Source organism: Nipponia nippon, unplaced genomic scaffold (genome assembly GCF_047370975.1).
Source record: "Nipponia nippon isolate SJK-2023a ecotype South Korea unplaced genomic scaffold, ASM4737097v1 scaffold_1, whole genome shotgun sequence".
NCBI lineage: Eukaryota > Metazoa > Chordata > Aves > Pelecaniformes > Threskiornithidae > Nipponia > Nipponia nippon.
The window spans coordinates 123,382,366-123,405,880 of NW_028262290.1; the positions used below are offsets into that span (position 1 = coordinate 123,382,366).

General features: G+C 43.4%; 1 protein-coding gene across 4 annotated transcripts in view; it reads right to left on the reverse strand.

Moving 5' to 3' along the window:
- The window catches only part of RBMS3 (RNA binding motif single stranded interacting protein 3), a 720,325-nt gene extending 697,917 nt beyond the window's left edge, over positions 1-22,408 (reverse strand). For 3 of the 4 annotated variants that reach the window (XM_087770854.1, XM_087770845.1, XM_087770859.1), the window contains exons 1-2: positions 22,034-22,171; positions 21,435-21,625 (exon numbers count right to left, since the gene is read on the reverse strand). In XM_087770854.1, the coding sequence (XP_087626980.1) occupies positions 21,435-21,625; position 22,034 (192 nt within the window). In that variant the 5' untranslated portion in view covers positions 22,035-22,171. Of the gene's footprint in view, positions 1-21,434; positions 21,626-22,033; positions 22,172-22,284 lie in introns of those variants that run through there. The other variant, XM_087770865.1, reaches the window with a different exon arrangement.
- Positions 22,409-23,515: the final 1,107 nt, after the last annotated feature.

Sequence of the window (23,515 nt, forward strand, 5' to 3'; positions counted from 1 at the left end):
AGAAGCTCCACTGCTTGCCCTTCCATTAATTTTGTTACTTACTGTGTTGGATTCTCATCAGCAATTCTTAATTGATGTACTATGAGCCATGCCATCAAATACTCTCTACGGATCTAGTTGGCAAGAATGGTTAGTTTCTAAATTTTGGTAAGCTACTGACTATTTAGTTTGTGATTACTTCAGAATAAAGATCTTCTTACGTTTTGGAAAGCCCCAGTAAATGGTGGGCACTGCTAACAGATAAATAATATACTATAAGGATTCTTATGATGGTAATCATCTATGATGCACAACCATTTTCCAGATGCTACAGGACTAATTGGGCTGCCAACTGAAGGAGCCAAATCCAAGACAGATCTGTAAGAGGAATTACTGTTGAATCAATCTCATCAGTGAGAAATGCTTCAGTCCTACAAACCCTTGTTCACATTAGCATCGTCTTCATAAAGTTAATGAAACGCAGCCTGCCCCTAACACAGCTGTAAAGCCAAAGTAACTCCCATACAGGTGGCTCAAATTAAACTGAGTCAGAACTGGCGTAAAGGAGAGCCAGGACTAAGAACATTTTCCATCAGAGCAAAAAGCAATCTCCTAACACGGTGGTGTAACACCATTGCAAAGCAGCCTCTGCGTGGAACAAGAGCTGCCTGACACAGGCTCCACCCCGACGCAGGAAAACAATGTAGTGGCACACCACCACCACGGGAGCATCCTTTACACCCACAGGTCTTACAGCAGAACTGGCCCAGTTGGTTTGTCTGTAGCGTAAAATATTTCTTCGTGTAAAGAAGAACTGTGTTCCTACTCGAGTTTTAAAGAATCAGATAATTAGGATGTATGGGCTTTAAGACCAGAAAGGATGACTAGAACATCTAGTTTGACTCTCTTGATACAAAAGCCAAGGAACTTCACCCAGATACACAATACGAACGAAAATACCAAGAGGCAGACTTACATCACACCCTTTCCTAGTCATCACTTAGCTAATCTTTAGATTTTTAGTGTTTTTAATCCTCCCTCATAAATCAATACCTCTAGCTCCCTATTATTTTAGTACCAGGCTCTCTGAGCTATATTGTGTAAAGAAAATTAATGACCTTTCAAATAGAAAGTTTACTTACACAGACATTAATTGCTATTGTAGCACAGATGAACTGTTAAGCAGGCCCGTGAAATGTTTTAGTCAAGCACCTAATTCCAGAGAAGGTAATGCTTTACACAAATCCTTGGCTAACAAAAGGTCAAACGCGATGAAGTTCCTATCGGAGAAATAACCTACTCAGGTCTATTTGCCAAGTACTGCAAACAAGTTAACCATATACATCATTAAGTTCTGAATCCCATTATGATCATATGGCATAAACGTGATTGCAATTACAGTGCCTTAGGCAGAAGATGTCATTTTAAGTAGAGAATTACTACTCTGGACAAGTTTTATAAATGATTCTCATTGATTATCATTTCCAATTAGAGGAAATAAAAGCATTAAATGGCCACTTTGATGTTGGAAGTGACCTTTCACCTGGACGCTTTCCCTAACAGATGAGGGTTAAATGTACTGTGGCAGTACCTAACCACATTTGGTATGGCCTCTGATTTGGTGGTACCGGTATCACATCAGCGGCAGGCTGAGTTGGTAAAACCGTTACATGCAGTGTTTGTATCAGAAGTATGCTTATTAGTATCCTAGGGAGCTGGAAAACGTAGGCATTTTCCAATTACCTACTTTACATTTCAGTAGCTAAAAAATGACACATAGCTATACTAGTACCTACAAAGGGATTTTTCACAGGAACACGCATTTTTCTCTTTTGTATTTTTTTTCTACTTAATGGATCTCAACTTTATTAATTTCAGCTCCAAAATATTAGCGCTCCCAATAACAACCAATAACCACAAGTACGCAAATCATAGGTAACATCCTCCTCTCCAAACAAAGAAAACATTGTATTTCTTACACAGTACTGCCCCTTTCAGTTAGCACAACCATGTGAAATTAAATATAAAAGCTCTAGTGAGTGATTTTTTTACTAATTCTGTGTAACACATTTTGCAAAAGTGTCAAAAAGAAATATAGTTCAGTCGCTGAACACGGAATGGAAATTATTTACTTTACAATCCAAACTTCTCTATTTACATAAAAATAACCTCGCTACAGCAGAAATTTTAGGCTAACACACAAAATTAACGGAGTCCAATTGCATATTATTCTAAATGGATGATTTTATAGCCATCGTAACATTAGATCTAAATACAAGACATACACTCACACTTGCAGTCTATTTTAGTGTGCATATAATATTTCAAAAAAGTGCAATAGGTATGCATCAGAAAAGGGCTTTTCTAGAACTACCACCCCCCTCTAAAAGCTGTATTTGTATACACGCACAAAAGTCTTATTTCAGTATTAACATTACTTATCTCAGAATTACAACTGATATTCCCATAAGAAAGACTGACAAAAACTTCCTGGCCGTAGAACGAGCCATGTATCACCTTAGTTTTATTTCTTCGCTGACATATTTTTAGTGGTCCTTTTACTGGCACGATTTTCTTTTATATTGGTTTTACTAGCGTCCTAGCACTCATCACTGTTAAGCATGCCTCTCTACAGTCCGTCCACAAAGGAAATGAATCATTACAGCTTTTAGTTACAGGGCTTGACTTTTTAATGCAAGTTGTAAGGCTCATGCTCCCATCCTCAGCACCACCCAGCACAGGGGCTCTTCCATTAGGCTGTGCTATTAGCCAGGAGTCCTCTGGAGAGCTTTACTTCCACTGGGAAGAGCCATACACATGAGCTGCAGTGAATGCCAGCTGGGAAGAGAAATGCATTGCCATATCTCTTCAACAGAAGAAGTTGCTCCCCAGTGCAGCTGGCAAGCTGTTCTCAGGCTCCCCTTTGGAGCCAGCCAGAAGACAGCAGTTCATGTTCACCAGGAATTACTTTCTGTTTGCTTTCATTTTCCTTTAGATTGAAGCAATATTTTAACAAACTGAATAAAGTTTTAAAAGCTGCCACCACCATAGAGCTGGGACAGTCTGCAGGCTGCGGCTTTGGGAGAGTGGTGGCCCCCACCACTTCTCTGGGGCTGAGGGAAACTGGTATTTGTGCTAGCAGTAGCCATGAGCCTGAGGAACATGGCATTATCTCCAAGCAGCTGCCAGGCCTCCTAGGCCCAGGGCTCCAGAAGGGCTGAGCACCATCCCACAGCCACACCGACGTGAGCTGGGAAACCAGAGCTTCCAGACCTTTGGTCCAGCTGCCTCTCCAGAGCTACGTGAGCTTTTGAAATACCTAGGCTTTTTGCTGAGGACCTAAAAGGTAAGCACCATTTACTGCTGGGACTTCCACAGTTTTCAAAGTCTTGGCTCCATACCACCAAGCGTGGAAATGCAAGGGTATATCAGGCTTTTCTGCAAGGAGTATCTTCAAGTAACACACTCCCCTTCGGCCTGCCGTGAGTCCAGATGCAACTGTGAGCACCTGTCTTTGATTTACTGAAATCAGATCAAATCTGAAGTGTTTCCAATGAAATATTTTGGAAAAATCTTTTGACCAGCTCTCCTCCCCCATCTACCCATCAACTCCACCTCCAGTTCACTGGGTCTAATGAAGCTGTGTCCTCAGAGATCCACAAAGAAGGACTGGAAGAAATGGAGGAGGGAAGAAGTAGTAGGAAAAAAGTTAATTTTGACTCTCTCTTGTCCTGTGTCTCTCTCTCACTTACATTAATGAAGAACAATAGAATAATAACAAAACAAAAGAAAAATACATCCTCTGTACACCCTCTGTCAACAGCCTGTAACCCTGTGGAGTACACAGTTCATGAGAGACAGTCAGAAGACTTGGTGCGCAAACCAGGCCGCAATAATGAGCAATGGCAGATTTGCATGTCAGGTCTTTCCACCATAGCGCAATTGGTCTACTGATACCGTAGGCATGACTAAGGATGGCGGGATGTGAGGGTAGATGATAGGGACAAAGTGAATGATTAAATGGCCGTAGACTTAACTTGTGACCTCATTCCATCATAAACAGCAAACAGCGAGGGAAGTTGTGTGTGGATCAAACAACCTGGCAGGGTTAGCTGAGCACGTTATACAAAAGAAATAGCATATTGCACACATTCTTGGGCTGCCACAATGTGCAGTCTGCAGCAGCAACACAGAAGATCCAGGTAGCAGCTGGGTTGCAGAAGAACCTAGCTGCCTATCTGGGGAGATGATTAGGCTTCTTCCACAGATAACAAAGCAGCAGCTGCTGACTAAGGAGAGCAAAGAGGCAGCACAGACACCCTCAGTGTCTGCTGCAGAGCAGTAAGCAACAAAAAGGCAAGAACCCACATGAAAAAGAAGTCACTTTCCAGACCTCTCTTACTTGTGGCACACAGCTCTCCAGACTGAACTGAGACCAAGCCAGAAGTGCTGGTTAACTCTGCACTGCGGTCTTTCCCATTGCCTCCACAAATCCAACTTAGGAGCCTGATTCCAGGCTTTCCTGCTTTGATCAGCAAAATCTAGTCCTCTTTAATCTCTAGAAACTGTGTCCAAGAGGTGTCTTTGTATGTCTAAGAGACTAAAGTTACCAGGGTGAGGCAGCGAGATGAGAACAGGTCATCTTTGGCTTCCAGCTCTGTGGCTATTTATTTACCAAGGGACCCCAGTTCATTTGATTAGCCGCTACAACCATGAACAAACCACCTAGCCCTATCACGCACTTCCTTTCCCAAGGACCAAGCATTAAGCAACACTGAAAGTTTTCCAGGCCTGTCCTATTTCATGCTCTGGTAACCAGACAAAGATATTTTCTATTATCCAAGTGTGTGGGAGTGACAGTCAGTCACCTTTACAGACAAATTTGCGGCATTTGCTCCTTAGAAACACTGAAATGCAGTGATTCAAACTCCTAATGAGACTGCAACAGAGTTTGCTGTAACTTTGAAGACGTAACCAGACATGATGAGCTTTTGGAAGGAAATGGGTATAACTGTGGTGATCTGTACAGGAACAAGAAATTGGTACTGGAGATCTACCCAGCCAGAATCCTGCAACCAAAAGATTGTATAGGCAGCTGCGGCATAGGAAAGACATTGGAAAAAAGTCCTTTTGACCTCATTAATAGCAGACCAGCTTGATCCAAACAGGCATTTACCTTTTCCACCATTCTTTTTGTTTTTTAATCCCTACCATTGCAATTGGATACCCTTGTTATCTACATAAACAGGTGAGCGTATACATTAGTGCTGAGCATTCTAAGCGTCAGCATGCTCTTGCACCATCAAGCTGCAGAGCTCTTTCCTTCTTCTTTGCTCAAACCTCCCCCCTCAGTTAAGTCAAGACTAAGCCTACCCTGCACGTAACTCCCTGTTCCTCTGGAGTCCTGTTAAACTCTTGCCCTCAGAGATATCTAGTGACAAGGAGTTCCGTCAGCAGTTGGTTCACTGCATGGCAGAGCATTTCTTTTTCCTTACTTTTGACTTTGCCACTTTTAAGCTTCACTGAATGCTCCTTGTTCTTCCCTGATGGTAGAATAGCATTTCTTGCTCTGTAGAGCCTATGCCTTCATTGTCTGTAACCTTTTATCATCTCACTTCTGATTCGTTTCCTCTCCAAGGTAAACAGTCCCAATCTTCTCAATCTTGCATTATATGAAAGTTTTTCCTTGTCTGTTTAAAAACTGATTTAGGTAAGCAGTTAAAAACTTACTCTGTTAGCTTAGCTTATACTTATAAATTACCCATGCATATTAAATTTGTATTAGCTAGGTTTAACTGAATTAAGTGTATCCACACAGGATTTTTCACTAAATTCCTAAAGTCGGTTTAAAATCACACCTTCTGTTAAAGCAGAGCAAACAAAAGTGTAGTTTTGCCATAGTCAGTTTCTGATCCACAAGGACTTCCAAGAAGAATTCAGACAGTGCTTTGGGAAAGGGTATATTTCAGCAGACCCCTCAGAGATAGTAATCTCCATTATCCTGAAATTCATGAAGCCCCCATGCATAGCAGGGAGTAGTTCTTCTGGAATATTTTCTATCATCAATCAGCAACATGGGGATTTGTTACAGAATTAACATAACATGTTTTATCTTGATAGCACCTCCATTTACAGGAGATAGTTTATCGCCTAGGCAAGTCAAACTGCTATTAAACCACGGATTTTAATTCAGCTGCAAGTGAGCTGCCCTATTGTACCCAGAACACAAGAGAGATATAATGAAATCTGCCATAAAAATTAATTCTGAAAATATCAAATACAAGCATTGTTAAGTTTAAACAAAGGATATTTGCTAGTTCATTCCAAGACTTAGCTGCATTCAAAAATCCAATGAAAACTGGCTTTTACAGACACAGACACACACACACTTTTGCTCGTGGAATAAAAGTTTTAAATTATGGCTATTAAATGCATGGTATTTCTTAATGATAGCATTCATTGTTATACTCATAATAATACATTTGACAGAGAAAAAAAAGAATTTATCGAAAAGCTGCCAATGGATTTTAATAAAAAGTACTTTCCAACAGAAGGCAATGTCCTTATCTACTAGACTACAAAGTGCTTGAGTATTTCACAAGGAATTTAGAGACACTATTTTGCAACAGAAACTTACTGAAAGTTACAAAGAAGCAAATAATTCTAAAAATCAAATATACAGGCCACTGAGTTGAAAGAAAGTAATTTCCCACGTTAACATTAAGATCTACTATACATGCACACAAATTTTCATGCAAATCAGTCTTCGCTTATTGTGTCTTTTGCCTTATTTAATTAAAAATGAAAAAGAATACCTCCCCCCCTCCATTTTGCCTATTAACTTGTTTCTGCCAACAGGACCCTCACGATGGTGTTTCCATTGAGGCTAATCACAGAGAAGAGGTGTGCACACAAACACAAGAAGCCTAATGCTTAGGTTAGAGAGAGCAGCCACCCGGCCTGTCTGTCACGTTCACCTCTATTCACACGGTAATTGCTGTACTCTCTGGAAAGCTGACTAGACCCATCATGATCTCAGAACACTAGTTATCCCCTACTGAATCATTTTCGAAATTGTTAAATAATACGGCTAATATAAAAGGAGAGAATGTCAGACAATTCAGCCTCAGAGGCCTCACTTTCACCGTATGCAGAGACTTGGTGAAAGCAGCTGATTACGCACAGCCAGTCCTGGTCACTGCTACCGCTGCGGTCCTGGCAGAGATGCCCCTTGTTCAGATTTCTTTGCGTCCACCTCATGTGTGCCCCCTTGACACTTTCCTATAACCCTCATTCCTCTTTTCCCCCAGGGAAAGATGCCGGCAGCCTCCCGCCCTCGGCTGCTCCCTGCCAGCAGGACGTGCTGGCGGGATGGGCAGAGCTGCTGTGGGCAAGGCTTGCGCAGCGCCCCGTTCAGCTTCAAAGCGCCTTCCTGCCAGCTCACTTCCCCTGCCTAACTCCACTATCTATAGCTTTCAAATGCCTCCCCTTCGTAATCACACCTCCTACTATTCTGAAGACTATTTTGTGGGAACGCTGAACACATTTGTTGGCTCGCTGGCCCCTAGCACACTGACTGCTCATTCAGTAACATTCACACAAGACTGGAAAAGACTTGTCATCCTCTTACTATCTGGCACTCTGTTACTAGCTTACTACTGTTTCCCTCTGCAGTACAGGTCCAAATTGGATGTCAGACACAGAAAAATGCCAGCAAAAGCTCTGGTTCACAGTCAGGAACCAGTCACCGGACACAGTCCAAAACCAGACACACACTGGCACATTACCATTAACACAAGGTTTGCCATGAGTAAGCCCTTTGCCATTCATCTTTTTGTCAGCAAGGACGGGGAAAAATAGGGTTATTGCAATATTTTTAAATATTTGCAAGGTGCTAACATCCTATAATGATGGCATTACTCAAAAACGCAGGCAGACACGAGGACTAACAGATTCTCCTGTTTCTGTAACCAGGTCTTCTCAGGAGCAAATTCCCACGGAGATCACACAACCTACAGCGTAATTGTCTCCTGGTTGTCTAAACGTGCAGGCAAGGAAGGAAGGCATTAGGCCCGTAAGTCTGCCTGCTCACTAGCCAGCCTGCCAAGCCCATCCGCCATCCAGCGTTCTGCGACTGACTGCCTTTCCCGGCCTCAGCAGAGCCACATCAAATACACCTGGGGCATTCCTGCCAGCTAAAATAATCACCTGGCTGTCACCAAGAGCAACACAGGTAGGGCAAAGGGGAAAAACCCAATACGCATGCTTTCAGTGGATATGGTAAACAGCTGACATATGGTAATTTTAAAGGGGTTGACATGCTGCAGCAATTATAAAAAGGCTGACACTCAGCTGAAAGAGCTGACAGTTGGAAGTTACGCCCTAGCACAAAAGAGGAAAAATGAAAGCAAAATGTGACTGAACTCTTGTCTCGCATGCTCATATTTTGTTGACAAATGTATTTGTAGGTATGAGAATTCGGCCCTTTCTTAAGAGTGTCACCATCGGCTGCTGATAAAAAAGCAACCTGAATCTATTACAGATGTGTTACTCTTCAAACTGATGCTCCTGCAGGAGTGAGAGGACAAAGCATTTTGCTCTTATAAATCTGTTGTGCAGGCTCTATTATCAACAGCAACATTTGACGTTGTTACGCATCCCTTCTACATGGAAAAAAACAGACTAGTTGGAATTTGAAATATCACATTATAATGAAATACCTCTTTAAACGTATCACCCTAGGAAAACGCCAGTTTGCTGATGGTTTCAGAATTTAAATGTATTTTCTTTTTAAGGTGCTTCAAACCATTGCTCAGTTATTACACCAGCACTTTGTATGAACTATCTAGTACCAAAAATAGATTCGGGTTAGATACAGTCTTTTAGGATATCACTTCCGCAGCACACTTGTTTTACTGAGCTCCAAGACTGTTCTTGATATAGTAGGAGATACAATTTGACACTGTTGAAATATTATACTTAGTGCTACATGAACATATAAGTATATAGGTTTCATTGTAGCAGCAATGTCTAAATACATAAAGAGAGCTGGTACTTCCCCCTCAAAAGCTTGAAATTGCAAGATCTGATCCTGCCAAGTGTGCACACCTGACTGTGAGACTGAAGTGAGGAACTTTATTTACGTTGCATTCATTTTATACAATTGTCAGGTAATTCATATCAACTTTTGGAGTTTGAGTGCATCTGAAAACTCTGTGTAGATGCAGTTTCATTCTAAAAAGCATCAAAGCATTTTCTGGCACAGAATTATACAAGAACGAAGTGGAAGATGTATGACATTCTCCTGCTCCAAGGCAGGATCATTTCAAATCCCAAACAAAATCTCATCAAGGGTGTTTCTGTCTTTTGTGTGGAACAGAGTAAGATTTGGACTATGCATGTTCAGTAAAGTTGTTATTTTAACAAACTTTAAACCCCCAGTTTTATTTCAAACTGTGACCTGTCCATGTTCCCTCCTTTTTCTCCAAACGTGAAAATTATTCCCAAAATTATACTGGGCAAAACAGTTCTTTTACAACCTGGAAGAGCTTAATGCACAGAAGGGAGTTTCAATTTCCCATTCATGCTATAGCATGTCCTTCTGCCAGGTGTGTAAATATAAGAACCCTTTAAACTGCTAGCGCACTGACAATGCATATCCGACTACCTCATCTGAGCCTATTTCTGGATTATTTTTAACAATCTGTACCTCCGCACTCCCTTTTGCACAGTTTCTACTCATAACAAGTTTTACTTGCTCATAAATCATTTCAAGAAGGTAAAATATAACATGCTCTCTAACATGTGAAAAAGTGGTGAACTTCCTTTGCCAGCAGGACACAAAATTTGTCCTTAGCCTACTATGAAATAAAAAATTAGATCTCAGCTTTAAAAATGTTGTTAGCATTTTAGAAGCACTTTTCCAAACTCTGTGTTTTTTAAATGTATTAACTTATTAGTCCTTTTGACCCTTGCACATCTGGGCTGATGCTGAAGTGCTAAAGCTGCTGTGAGAGAGAGAAGGCAATACTCCTATCAAGCGTGCGGTCTCTGCCTTCTGTTCCTGAGTCCACAGGAGCATTGCTAGCACATGCTGGCACAGGTTTGGAAGGAGATCGGGAAAGGGGACAGTAACAGACTACAGATCAGAGGTGACACTTTGTCCCACACTAACGCCAGTACTGCACTGGCATCCAGTATCACCTGGACAGACAGATTACCCAAAGACTACTTTACCTATGGTGCATGTGCCCCCAGATACTTCAGAGCAAGCAATGGCCTGCCATACAAGCAGGTCCCATTCCCTCACACTTGCTAACAACAGAGGAAGATGGATAAATTACCTTGTTCCTCTTTTCCTTAACTTTGCACTTAAAATTTATCACTAGATCACATTTATCCCATTGCTGCATTTATGCATTTTCTATTCTTTTGGCTTTTAAATGTGAGTTTTATTATTCTCGCCTGTTGCATGTGTGCTTTTTCCCCACTACTTTTGCCCACCATTATAATACAATGTATCTTGGTTGGAAGCAGAACTTAGTATTTTCTGCCTCTCCTCTACACGACGCACGTACTTCTGTTTGTGCACAGAGTAGCTTGCTGCACGGTGCATTTCTGTACTTATCATTTGGTACCTCACCCTTTAAATTCTCCGCAGTGATCTCCACACCACCTTTCAGAGGTCCTGACCCTGACTGATGAAGTCCTGTACTCCTCCTCCTCACAGTCTTCCGGCTAGCTGTGCCAGTCTCTGCCGCAGCTTTAGAAGTGAAACCGTGAGGTACGACAAAGCAAGGACCACACTGCATGCTGAGACTATTGATACCACAGAACTCTGTGTCAACAGGTGCAACTGCTCTGACCTGCATCTTAAAAATGGCAAAAGTTCTACCTACGACAGATTCATCTCTAATTTTCCTTTGCGTAGGTGAGAAGTAAGACACCTGTATCAGCAAATAAGAGAGTAACGCTTTAGGCACCTGTTACCTGTTGTATCACTGTGTCTTCCTGCTCCTAGTTCTTAATAATAATAACATACAGTACATAATACATAAGCGCCTGTTATCCATGGTTATCTAATTTTAATGGCTCTGGTCTCTTCCAGTTATTACCATCAGATGTGCATGTATAACTAAGAGGTGTCACGATATGATCATAGGTAACGTGCACAGACACTTGCGAAACGCAGACTGGCATTGCAGAATGACATGTTTTCCTGGGCTTTGCTTGTACCTGCAGACAACATGGGCGTTATGGATAGTTCTGAGCTACCAGGAATAAAGCCACAGTCCAGGGGACAGCGTGATCTCACAGACAGCCTGTTGTGAGGCTGTAAGTCTAACTCTAAAACAATAGCAGTTAGGTACAATTGTGACTGCATTACTTGACCAGTTAGTAAGAAAGACCTTAGTAACTGTTCCGCATGCAACAGCATGCGAAAGGACATGACTATGAAATGCTGCCTAAAGAGAGAAAGTTGGTGAGTCTTATCAACAGGCAGAACATGCGCAGCAGAGGCTAGACCAGACAGAGAAGCCAGAACCTTGTTCTGGCCCTGAGCAACATTTCCCAGCCTTGGCTGATTTCAGTTCTGATGTAGATCTGGCTGCTGATGTCATGAGGGTCCTGTGGTATGACCTTTCTCATAAAGATTCCCTGAGCTACACTGACCTTGATCGCCTCTGACTCTCTAGCTTCCACATGGCTTCTCTTAGAACTGATTCATCATTTATTTATCTTCTGCACAGGGTGTGTCCTCTTGACAAGTTCAAGAAGTGGCACATTTGGTCCCCATTTTAAGGCCTAACAAGGCTATGCTTTGCATAATACCACAATAGCAGGTGACAGTAAGCTTCCACTGCATTAGCCACTGCCCTACTGTGGGAGGCAGAGAAAGTCAGGTTCCGGATGAATGTCCGACCCTTTGTTACTGCCTTGCTCCTCTTGGCCTCTTGAAAACCTATATGGCTTTCCTTCCCATTCAGCTTGCTGGTTTCCTCCCTTCTCCCTCTGGAAACATATTCATGGCCTCCTCCAAACTTCAGTGGTCTCTGTTTGAACAAAAACATCCCCAAGTGCACAATGGGCACACTTTAACTGCACACACTTAAGTGACTACAGAACATCTGGAGGATGTCTGTCTTTGAGGTCATGCCAGCAAGCTCACCATTTCCCTGCATCCATCTTAACAGCCATCTGATAACGGCGTGTCATTTCCCGTGTCACGCTGCGCGTGCATGGATGTAGATGATAGTGTGGACGGTGGCTGCTCTGCCTAAGGCAGAAGTCAGTTTATCACTTGGAAATTTCAGCATGTCCCCCTGACATGGTAAAGTTGAAACACGCTTCTAGTTATAAATCAGTTCAAACAGATGCACACACACACACTTCTTGTTCTCTAAAACTGGACTGATCTTCCTGAGATCGCTTATTAGATCAGGGAAAATTTAGTCTAAGAGCACATCATACGGGAGTCACGGGAGAAATAAGACAGGACAAAAAATGGGGATTGTTTCACTTCTCAGATCTGTGGGGATATCCTTTCTAGCCTGTCATATCTCAAACCCAACTAACCTAAATATTATTGTATCTGTCGGCTTTGGCAAAGGCTCGCTGTTGCCTTTTATTAGATATGAAGCAATAGGTGGGAGAGAGCGAGCCAATTAATTATTAAAAGTGGCTTTCACATACTTTGAAAGCCTGCATGTCCTCGAAGCACACTCAATAAAGTTAACAAGGCTAACCAGGGCACTGTATAATGTCTGTGAAGCCTAGATAGGCATTTTGCGAACTCTGCGAGATTCTGTCGTGTGCTTCCTTAACTCCACATGGACCCAATACACACTTCATAAAGTTCTTTCGTCTCAAAATACTAACCTTACAAACTCCTTCCTTCCAGTCCTACTCAAAAGTTGCTGTTTTCAATTAGCTTTCCAGCAAGGACTCCCTCTCTGCCCTCCGTGCCACTCCCTTTCACTCTTAATTCACCTTAAGAGCAGAAGTTATTTACATCCCACCCCCACATAATATGCTCACCTGCCCCTCTGTGAGGACTTGTAGTTATCCTTCCCGTGTTATGTCTGATTCACATGGTAACTACCTCAAGGCAATAACGTACTCTTTGAATTCTCAGCAAAGCATGACGCATATTTATTACACTGTAGCTAATATCAAATTACTACTAAATATAACAGCTACAACAATTATCTTTGGTAGAGACTAGCCCTTTAACTCCCTTTCCCCAAAGACTTATCTTGAGCATGTTAGTTTGAATCCAAAAAGAGATTTTCTGCTATGGGCTCCTGGAAATGAGCATAGACTCAGTAATAACCTCAGTGAGACAACCATCATTAGTTAATAGCGAAGAAGAGCTGTCAGTGGTGCTTGAGGCACTTGTTGAATTCAATTAACACGGACCCTATGCTAACAGAACAGGCATAGGTTCCACGCCATTTTATTTCCGTTCTCCAGTCAACGATAACAATCCTTTGCAGATGGTCTAGGACTAAATGGGGACATACTCATTTTATCTCCCTGCAGTATTTTCAGTTGTTGATCACATTATCACTTTGAACAACTTGTGTAGAATATCTTTTCAGAAAGAATAAACTCTGCAACTATAGGCCAAGGTGCTCAATGGAATGAACTCAGAAGCGCGGGAACAGTAAGTATATTAACCAAGCTTTGGGGCTTGAGTCTGTAATTTTTATTCACCCAACACTTGTTTTTCAGTCAAGGAAACTATTTCTATTCTGCTTCTATAACAAGATTGGTCTTCACTTAATAGAATGTATAATGAAAATAACAGCTGTATTTAAACACATGGCAGAAGCCATTAGGCATGGAACAATTACTCTTTTTCTAGTAAATCAGGGCTGTCTAACAAATTTTATACATGACTGTCCTTGTCCATACTATGAGCCAAATTGTGTCTTGTTTTATCCCAGTTAAGATGCACTGGTTACTATAGTTCCTGGAACAATTCATATTCCCCTTACAGCTCAGAATTCAATGTGGGGAAATGAAACAAAACAGAAGTTTTCATTATAGACAGAGGAGAATTCCAGAGCCATGGAGAAAGTATGAGGAGTGAGGAAGGAAAGAAACTACTGTAGAATACTTAATATCTGTAATATCTTTCAGGTCTGCTCTTTTTTCTTCTACATGTTTAAACATCACATTAGAACCTGATCTGAGCGCTGCTTTCACAGAAATTATCATCAGTGCTCCTGTTGTCACTTTTCCTATTTACAGCTGCAGTCCCATTTGCTTCACTATTTGGGTATTTTCTGAGGCAAGTTGTTAGAAACTAATAACTCTACTGGGACTGTGCAACTTTTTATACCCTTACTGGATAATTACTACTGGCAGCTAGTCAGTACAGAAATCCACCTAGCACAAGCTGCTGGGAAATAATCCCAGCCACTATGTGAGTGGCACGGCTACAGCCAGGCAGAGAACAACCAAATATGGAACCAAACAGAAACTGAACCACTTCACACATCAGTAACTATACTTCCCTCTTAGCTCCAAGCAATTAAGTAAACCTTAACCTCAGTATAGTAAGAATTACTGTGCCATAAGGGTGCAGTACGACACAGTAAGCTTTTATCACAGATAGAGATGGTCTAAAAACACTGTAAGCATCTAGCAAAACACTGGGAATAGCATGCAACAACATGGGTATTGTGCTTTTCTAGCTTCATTGATTATCCATTGTTTGAAGCCTCAGATTCGTTACAAGCTGGCACTCAAACCTTGGACAGGAATTCCTGTGAATACTGGGCTTTTGAGAACAAGCTCTACATTAGTGAGAAGGATATGCCATGCGCTGGCCAAGCTCCGGGCTGTCATGTGCAGTCCTGAATAGGACTGCTTTCCAGTCTCAGCACATAGGCACGAACACATACACTGCATCCGAGTCAGGGCAATGTCCCAACTGCTCAAGAGGAGATAACAATGCCCTTTTCAGTGCTGCATCTTCCTCCGAGTAGGAATCCTCGCAACCCTTCTGCAGCCAAGACGAATTTGCCTGTAGCCAGAGAGCCAGTTCTGTGTCTTCTGCATACAAAATTTGTGGTTGTGTTTCCAATGCCTCAAGAGTGTTGTTTAGTTCCCACCCATGATGTTCATTGTTTATGTCCCTGGATTTGTTACCTAATCAACTACATATGCACTTAACTTCACTTTGTAATAACTATAAGTAGTACTTACTTTTCACAAAATTTCTGCATTACAATGAATATTTCTCTGTTTACCCCAGGAACCAGTCAGAGTGTGATCAGCTTTTCAAGCTTCATCCACTTATTGATCAGTTGGTTGAAAAATTTAAACAGCTGTTCGCTCTTCGCCAAAACATTTCTCATGCAATTTATTTAGGGGGAGGACTATTTTAAATAGCATATCCTTCTTTCAGAAGTTTCAGTATTGGGTAAGATTTTAAAGAATCATTCATATGCACTATCATGTATGTTGTTTTAGTACAGACACAGGCAAAGCCCAGAAGTCAGTTCCTCCCTCTCCAAATTTATGCTTTAACTCTAACATAAAACCAGTGCTAGAGCTCATTCTCCACATTCCAGATTCTCCATATGCCACCCGAAAATACATTTTACATGTGTATTTATTCTACTTAAGGTAAGATTCTTTCCCATATCAATAAAAGGACTTCTCAGAATATGAGATAAAAAGTGATTTTGGAGCTATGAAAATTACGAGGCCTGATTCCCCATAGCGCTTCTCCTTGTGGATTCTCTGGTGTCTAATAAAATGAGTTTATTAGTCTTGCCTTCAGTTGAGGTACTAACAGTTTCTGTCGTTCTCTCTATTCCTCTCATCTGCTTTTTTTTTGTGATAAAGGCGCAATCCTAGGTTCACCTAAGGATTCTCTCACTAGAAGGCAAAGGAAGTGAGAGGCAGAGTACATCAAATGCATGGAAATGCAGAAGAGGACCTGCCTGCAAAGCAAGGCTCTCAGTTCACAGTGAATTTACTCCTCTTGATTTTTTTAATCTGGTTTTTTTTTAATTCTCCTCAAAGCAGATGGCCCCAGGGCCTTGCTCACTGAAACAGGTTCATGGCATGGTCAATAGCTTTGCTGCCTACAGCAGCAACAGAAAGGACCAAAACCTCCCTTCCAGAGGCATCTGCCAGGCGCTGTGGCTCTGGGCAGCCGTTCCAGGCAGAGGTGTCTGGGAGCCTCCCCACGCTGCCATGAATTAGAGCTTGTCCCGGAGCTGTGACCTGGGAATCTGCAGGACAAAGACCGGAATATAAGGGACGCAGCATCTCCTGAGTCTGTGGCTTTGGGACAGGCTCACCACCCAGACAGCCACCAGGCTCTGGGAACTCTGGAAGAACAGGGTGCTAGCACACAATAAGCTGCTTTTCAGACCGTTTCATCAGGAACACACTGAACTATGCAGATCAATACCAATATCATGATGGCCCACAGCACGGCAAGGAGCAGCTTAAGAATGAAGAATAGGTGCTTAAAAACGGACCTGAAAAAGACAGAGTTGATGCCTCTGGGCTGAGGAATGATTTCTGAAACATCCTTAGCAATGAGTTACAGAAAGACCCATTATTCTCCAGCTTTGTCCACACTTTAAAGATGCACTGGAATTTCTGTCTGACATCAAACTCTTAGAATAGTAACAGCTGCAAGTAAAATTTTCTGCCATCTCTGGGTGGCTAAGAACTTGTCCATCCAGGCAGACAATGGCCTGACCTTGACTATTCATGCCTGTATTACATCTTGGCAGGACCATAGCCCATGACACACCTGGCACAAAGCCTTCAGTACTTGGAAAATCCAGCTAATACTCGGTGTTGCATTTTATACGATTATCAGGAGAAGCTGCTACCATCAGCAACTGGTAGTGTTGTCTATCTATCTCTGCTTTCTCTGTCCCACACACTCCAGACTTGTTCCTCTTATCCACTACTGATTTCTGTTTTAGCTTTTGGATCTTAACTTCAAGTTGCTCAATGGGCTGGGTCTGGGTTATCTGAAAAAACACCTAAACCTCCAGGAAAAAGACAGTGGTTGACAACTACTCTCCTGTGCACAACGGAACTGCCTAAGGTAAGATAAGCACATCTGACCTGAGACTGGAGTGATCCACGCCCAAGAAGAAACTTCCCACCATCTGCTTCAAGCATAAACTGCATTTCTTAGGCCTCCTCTTCGCTAAATGTAAACACATAGTAACATACGGCTTTTCAAACCAAACAAAACTAAATACATAAAAGAAATTATTAAAAAAGAATTGCTCCTGAAGAGTCTTCCACTCTTCCTGACCTACCACTTGTGGAGGATGACTGAACAACCACCGTATTGTTGATCGCAGTAGTCCTCTAAACGCACTAGCGGAAGGCTTTCAGAGACTGACGATTAGATCAGATCACGTGTACAGCAGAACAGAATTCCCAAGTTAATATCAAGTGTCTTTCCCCAAAGCACTCAGCTTTTCCCCTCCAGAAGCTCACACCTGGGTACCACTCTCACACAGCGATATCACAGGCGAGAATTCTGGGAAATGACATACAAATAAGCCCACGAAACACTTCAGAACTCTTATATCAAACACTGGCAAATTGTTTTTGAACCAGAATACAACGTACCCAGCCCAGATAGGCTTGCTTTTGCTGTAACCTTGGTGTGCTCATTTCCATGTAAATACACAGAAGGTTCTTCACCTCCGAGCTATTTCACAGGGGGTTTTGTATCTATCTGGAACGTAAGTATAAAGTGAAAGCTCTGGGTGTGCTTGTAAATCATTTGTGCTAAATGATTTGTGCAAACCTCAGATATACAGAGGTTTTCCTCAGCGGAAAACAAAATAAAATGCTCTTATTTGGATGTGCAACGTTACATTATCAAATTCATACCTAGGACCAACTTTTGGAGGACTCGGAAGCTACACAATACTTTGGAAAATGGAAACACTGTAACACATTGGCTATAGCTAAGGGCTTGAAAGTCCTAACTCAGGATACCACCCCTGGGAAAATTCTGGTCATAATGTCAGCTACGGCAAATGTCACCTGTAGTCACCAATCTGCAAAGGAATTGCAGAGTTGCCGCTAACTCTCAAAGTGCTCCCTACACCGATCCTTGCAAAGACGCTATCACTCCAATATAAGCTGGAAAGAATCCTCGGTAAAATTTATAGGCCTGCATCCCCTTGCACCAAGTCACGGAGTGGCAAGGCGGTGTGACGACCCACCCACACAACCTGTCGCAGGCTTCAGCTGCACCTCCGGCTGGGAATAAGCAGCCAGGATTGCATGTTGTTCTCTCCCCCCACTCACCCACTTTGCCATACTGAAGAATGTCAACATGCTGCTGTATATAGGGTTAGACCTACATGCTTTTAACTAAAATAACAGAAAACACTGTAGGAGTGTTGAAAAATATCTTCTGATGTGTTTTGCTTTAAGAGAAAAACTAGCATCCTTATAGAGTCAACCATCTTCTAAATCTTACACATTACTATTTCTGCTTAATTTTCTCCCACCTAAATGGCAACTAGGCTTTGAAGCACCAAGTACTGTATCCTTAATAAATTATGAAATCAATCTTTATAATTTCTCTTCTTATACATTGGTCAGAGATGGTTTCAACACAGAAAGATATATGGGAGGTAACCTAGGTCTTCCTCCAACAAAGCACTTAAGCATACACTTCAGCACATCAGCATCCCAGATGAAGACAGTGGGATATATTTCAAGTTATGCACGTGTTTCACAATTTTATTGAAGTTCAAAGGCAAATAAAAAATAAACATACAGTGGAAAAAACCTCCAATATCCATGTAATTGACACTATGGTAGTACCTTCTACTGAAATTCCACAGAATTAGGAAAATACTTTCTTTGGTTAATTCAGCAATGTTCCTTTTGAAGGCAGTAATGAAAAATAGCTTTATTACAGCAAAAATTTCACCCGGCTCCATTCAGACGGAAGCAAAACTGTTTTTACCTCCAGTGGAAATGGAGCTCAATGATAAAATAGAAGATTTTTTTATAATTGAAGCATGATCCCCAAAAGCAAGTCCTGACAGTGCAATCGTGAGATGTTGTAAAATCTTAATATTTAGCTATTCATAAGTACGCATGTGTCAGGAAGCCAGGTTCTAACATCCCTTACAATTTTCACATAGAGTGCTTACACTTCTAGGATGTATCAGTGTGCCTCTGACATTTGTTTAAGGGTCAAATAAACAATGGTACGGTTATTTCAATCCATTTAGATGACGCTTCCAGCAATACTTGGGTTTTGTTTTGTGGTTGGAATGTTTTTTTCACAACAGTGTTGGATTTTACTATCACTTTAACGGGTTTTCCCCTTCTCATCACATTTCTGGTGCCACTATTTCACCAGATATCTGAAATACTACTGCACTAATAAGTAGTACTGGTTGTCCTAGGACAGCATCCAGAAAAGATACATACATTTAGGGAGGTTTGAAATATCACAGCACTTCCCAAAAATACAAGCTAGTCATCGCAACCACCTTGGCAATGGCGAGCATGGAAAAGCTGATAGGGGATTAAAAAAAGGAATATATCACAGTACTTTAGCACGGCTACAACTAGGACAAAAAAAGGTAGTAATTCTGTTTCTGTGTCCAGAAAATGCTGGCAAATACAGAATAAAACAGTGCAATGGAGAGTTATCTAAACACGTTAATTAGCCACACCATAGAGAATCAGGCCTTCTCTAGTGTTCATTCACCTTCAGTCATACCTTGTTTGCCTTCCTCATGTCCACGATTGGACAGACATTAGACAGACTGTGTGGCACATCAGAAAGTAACTACTGAGCATGGATTTCTGCTGATGGCAGGGTTTTTAAATGCTCGAGGCACTGACACAACCAACTCGTGTAAATGGCAACCTTGGGTCTACATTTTAATTATTTTTACATAAAAGCATTTTAAGTTCCAGTAAGTAACACAATGCAAGAAAAGGGATCCTAGAAACAATCACACACGCAAATCATTTAGCTATGTACAGTAACATGCAGTCACGACAGAATGAAATATTCATGAACGCAAGAGAAATGAAATTCTGCATTCCTCTATCACAATACGTGAAACACCAGTTATCTTTTTAAAAATAAAGCCCTTGCATCCACCTTATTAAGCTGTACAGGCCCTGTTAAAATGATCAGTCGTTGATACTCTCTTTTAATTAAAACAATAGGACAGGTTTTACCAAACCGTAACAAACCTAAAAGTCTAGGAGGTAAACACTACAAACTCGGGGTCTCCAGTTAGGGATACCGTTTTTTCAAAATACCTTGTATTTCTCATGATAATTGCAACTCTAGTCATGCAAAGACATGGTGTGACATGGTCGTTGCATTAATTTATTGCATTGCTGGTTTACATTCCTTCATTGTGTAACTGTTCTCTTACACATTTCTAACAAAACCAAACTATGGTAAAACTAGTTGAAGAAACACAGCTCAGATCCAGTGCATGGCAACATTTCTTTTTTTCATTTATGCTAGGATTATATTCTGTTTTGGGGTATCTGTCCATTCAGAGAAGTATTCGGATTTCAAAAAAATATGAACGGATGTTTTTTACAGTCTAGCACACACGGATCACTCCTTGCAACAATCGCCGTATTACGATGAAACTTACACATTTATCGGTCTCTGCTTATTACAGACCTACAGACACAGCAGAATTCATCGGCTTCAGTTTGGCAAACCCACGCCGAGAAAAATGAATGGAAATGAAGACAGTGCCCACAGACAAAAGCACTGATCAATGCACTCCGCTGACATTATCTTAATGGCAACCTTTTCCCATCCCATCCTCCCTACTTTCCGATTCTTCCAGCAGCAGACATATCCGCACTAAAGGATGCGATCTGACCCATTTCTCGCTGAACTCCGTCACCCACAGGTTTGCACTCGGCAGCGAGCAGCCGTCCCCCGGTCCACAATGACACAGCAGGGCTGGAGGGGCACGGCGCCCGGGCTCCTTCCCCCAGGTGACTCGCCCCTCGCCGCCGGGTGAAAACCGAGCCGAGGGGAGGGCGGCGGCGGCCCTGCCGGCGCTGCCCCCTCGAAGTGAGGTAAACTTTCGCGGCGGCACCTGGGCCGCCGCCCGCGGCGCCGCTCCCGCAGGGCGGGCGGAACAATGCCCGGCGCCCCGGGCCCCGCGGCGGCGGCGGCGGCGGCCCCGCGCCTCCCCTCTCCGCCCCGCCGCCCCCGTGTCCTCAGACAACCTCCGCCGCCGGCCCCCCGCCTCCCGCCGCCGCGCTGACAAAGGGCGGCGCGGGGCTGCCCGCGGCGGCGCGGCCGCGGCCCCGGGCGGGAGCGGGAGCGGGCCCGCCGCCCCTCCGCCCGCCCGCCCCGCCGAGCGCGGCCCCGGGCTGCCGGCCCCTCCGGCGGGCGCGGCGCCGGCCGGCCGGCGGCGGAGCGGACCTACCTTTTTGTCCTCTTTCTCGCCGCCGTGCCTCCGCTCCGGGTGGCCGCTGTCGGCGGCGGGGGCCGGCTCCGCGGGCTGCCCATCGCGGTGGTGCGGGCGCTGGTGCGGGCAGCCGCCAGACCCCGCCGCCGGGGGGATGGGCTCCGGGCACGGAGAAACTCCCTTAACATCCATCTCCATCTTCCAGTTCACTGTATTGCGAGACAAAAGCAGGCAAACACTTTCCACCACCCCGCGTCTTTCTTGTGCTTTCCCTTCTCTCTCTTTTCTGTTTTTCCTTCTTTCTTTCCCTTTTCCCCCCCTTCCTTCCTTCCTTTTTTCCCCTCTCAGGAGGCCGTGACACGCATGGCTCTGGCCGCCGCTGCTGCACCGATCCGGCGGCTGCAATTCTCCCCTAGGTCCTCCAGACTTTTGTATCCAGCGGGTGTGTGTGTGTGTGTGTGTGTGTGTGTGCAAGAGTGTGTGTGTGCGTGTGCGTGTGCGTGCGTGTCCTTGGTACGATGGCCTTCAATCGCCCCGAAACAGCAAACGCTAACTAAGCAGATCTCTCGCCACGAAGATCAACTCCCGGCCCCAGTCTAATTGTGGTGGTTATTTACTTTACGCTATCCATGTCCCAGGCCCGGACAAGCCCTTCTGGCTGCAGCCCTTGGAACAAAGTTAACTGGAGGGAGCCGAGCCCGGGGAGGGGGTGGGGGCGAGGGGAAACCACCGGGGTTTCACACGGGGGAACTGACAATAACCCGGTAATGTCAAGTAAAAGTTAAACCTCCCCCTTCCTCCCCTCCCCCTCCCCTCCCCACAGCCCAGGCAAGCGCAATACAGCAAAGCAAAACAAGCGATTTCAGACCTGTGCAAGGTGCTGGTGGCGAGAAGAGACGAGCATTTACCCGATTGTTGCTTTTATTTTATTTTCCCCTGGCCTCCCCCCCAGCGCCACCCGCTCTTGCAAATGTGGGCTCCTTGATGTTAATCTCCTCTCCGTGGTCTGAGTGTATGTGTGTGACTGGAGCTCCCTCTCTCTCAGGCTGCCAGCGCCACGCAGCATTGCACAAGGAGAACTGGAGTAAGGAGAAAAACAAGAGCAAATCCAGGCTGGAAATCTAAATCAGTACCAGCCACCAGCTCTCCGATTTTATCAACACAAATACAAGAAGAGAAAGGAAAAAAAAATCGCGTGTAAGCTGCTAAATCAGTCGTGACTGCAGTGCGCACACCCTTGTTTTATTCCTCGTGTTAGCTTCCTTCTCAGACTTAAGTTAGACATGGTAGGGAAAAATGCAATCTCATTAAGAGTGTTTTATACCAAAACAAGAATTTCCTTAGTGGCGCCGGAGCCAAGCCAACTCTTCAGCTGTTCCCCTTTTCATTTTGAAGAGATGAATGGTGAGCGTGGACCCGACCGTTCTTAAATCAGGACACCGTCAGGTGACCAGCCTGCACGTCTAAATATAACACCACATTGTCCTGGGGAGCAGCTGCTTTGAAAGTTAACTGGGAACATCCACCGAGAGCCTGCAGTGTCAGGATACGTAACTGATCCATACCTGATCTGCCTGATGCAGGCACTGACCTCTCCAACACCAACTACCCGCTCCGCAGAGATACAGGGCCACGTCCTCAGGAGCTGGTCTGTTTTACGCCAGGGGAGAACCTGTCCCAGGGTATTTCGGGAAGCGGGTGACTATCAGGTATTACGTGATGCCCTTTTATTCCACGCCTTGGGTTCCGTTACTCCCCAACAGGATTGTTACTGCGGGAACCTCAACAGATCTTACTGCAACAATATACTTGGACAAAGGGCACGGGCTAATCTCACAATAGACAAAAAAAAGTCTTTGTCACAAACCCAAGCTGTATTTTAAAAATACACGTCTCTAAAGATCCTTTACTATTATTCTCAAAGCATGTCAAGTATTTGCGGGCCATGCTGTCTTCTCAGATTAGTGCAAATAAGGAGCATTTCTATTGAAACTACCAGTATCAATGTTTAAAATTGAGGTACATAATAAGACGATCAAGCCCAGAATATTAGAGTTTATAATCAAATACTTTAGACTACTTACAATCATTTATTTATA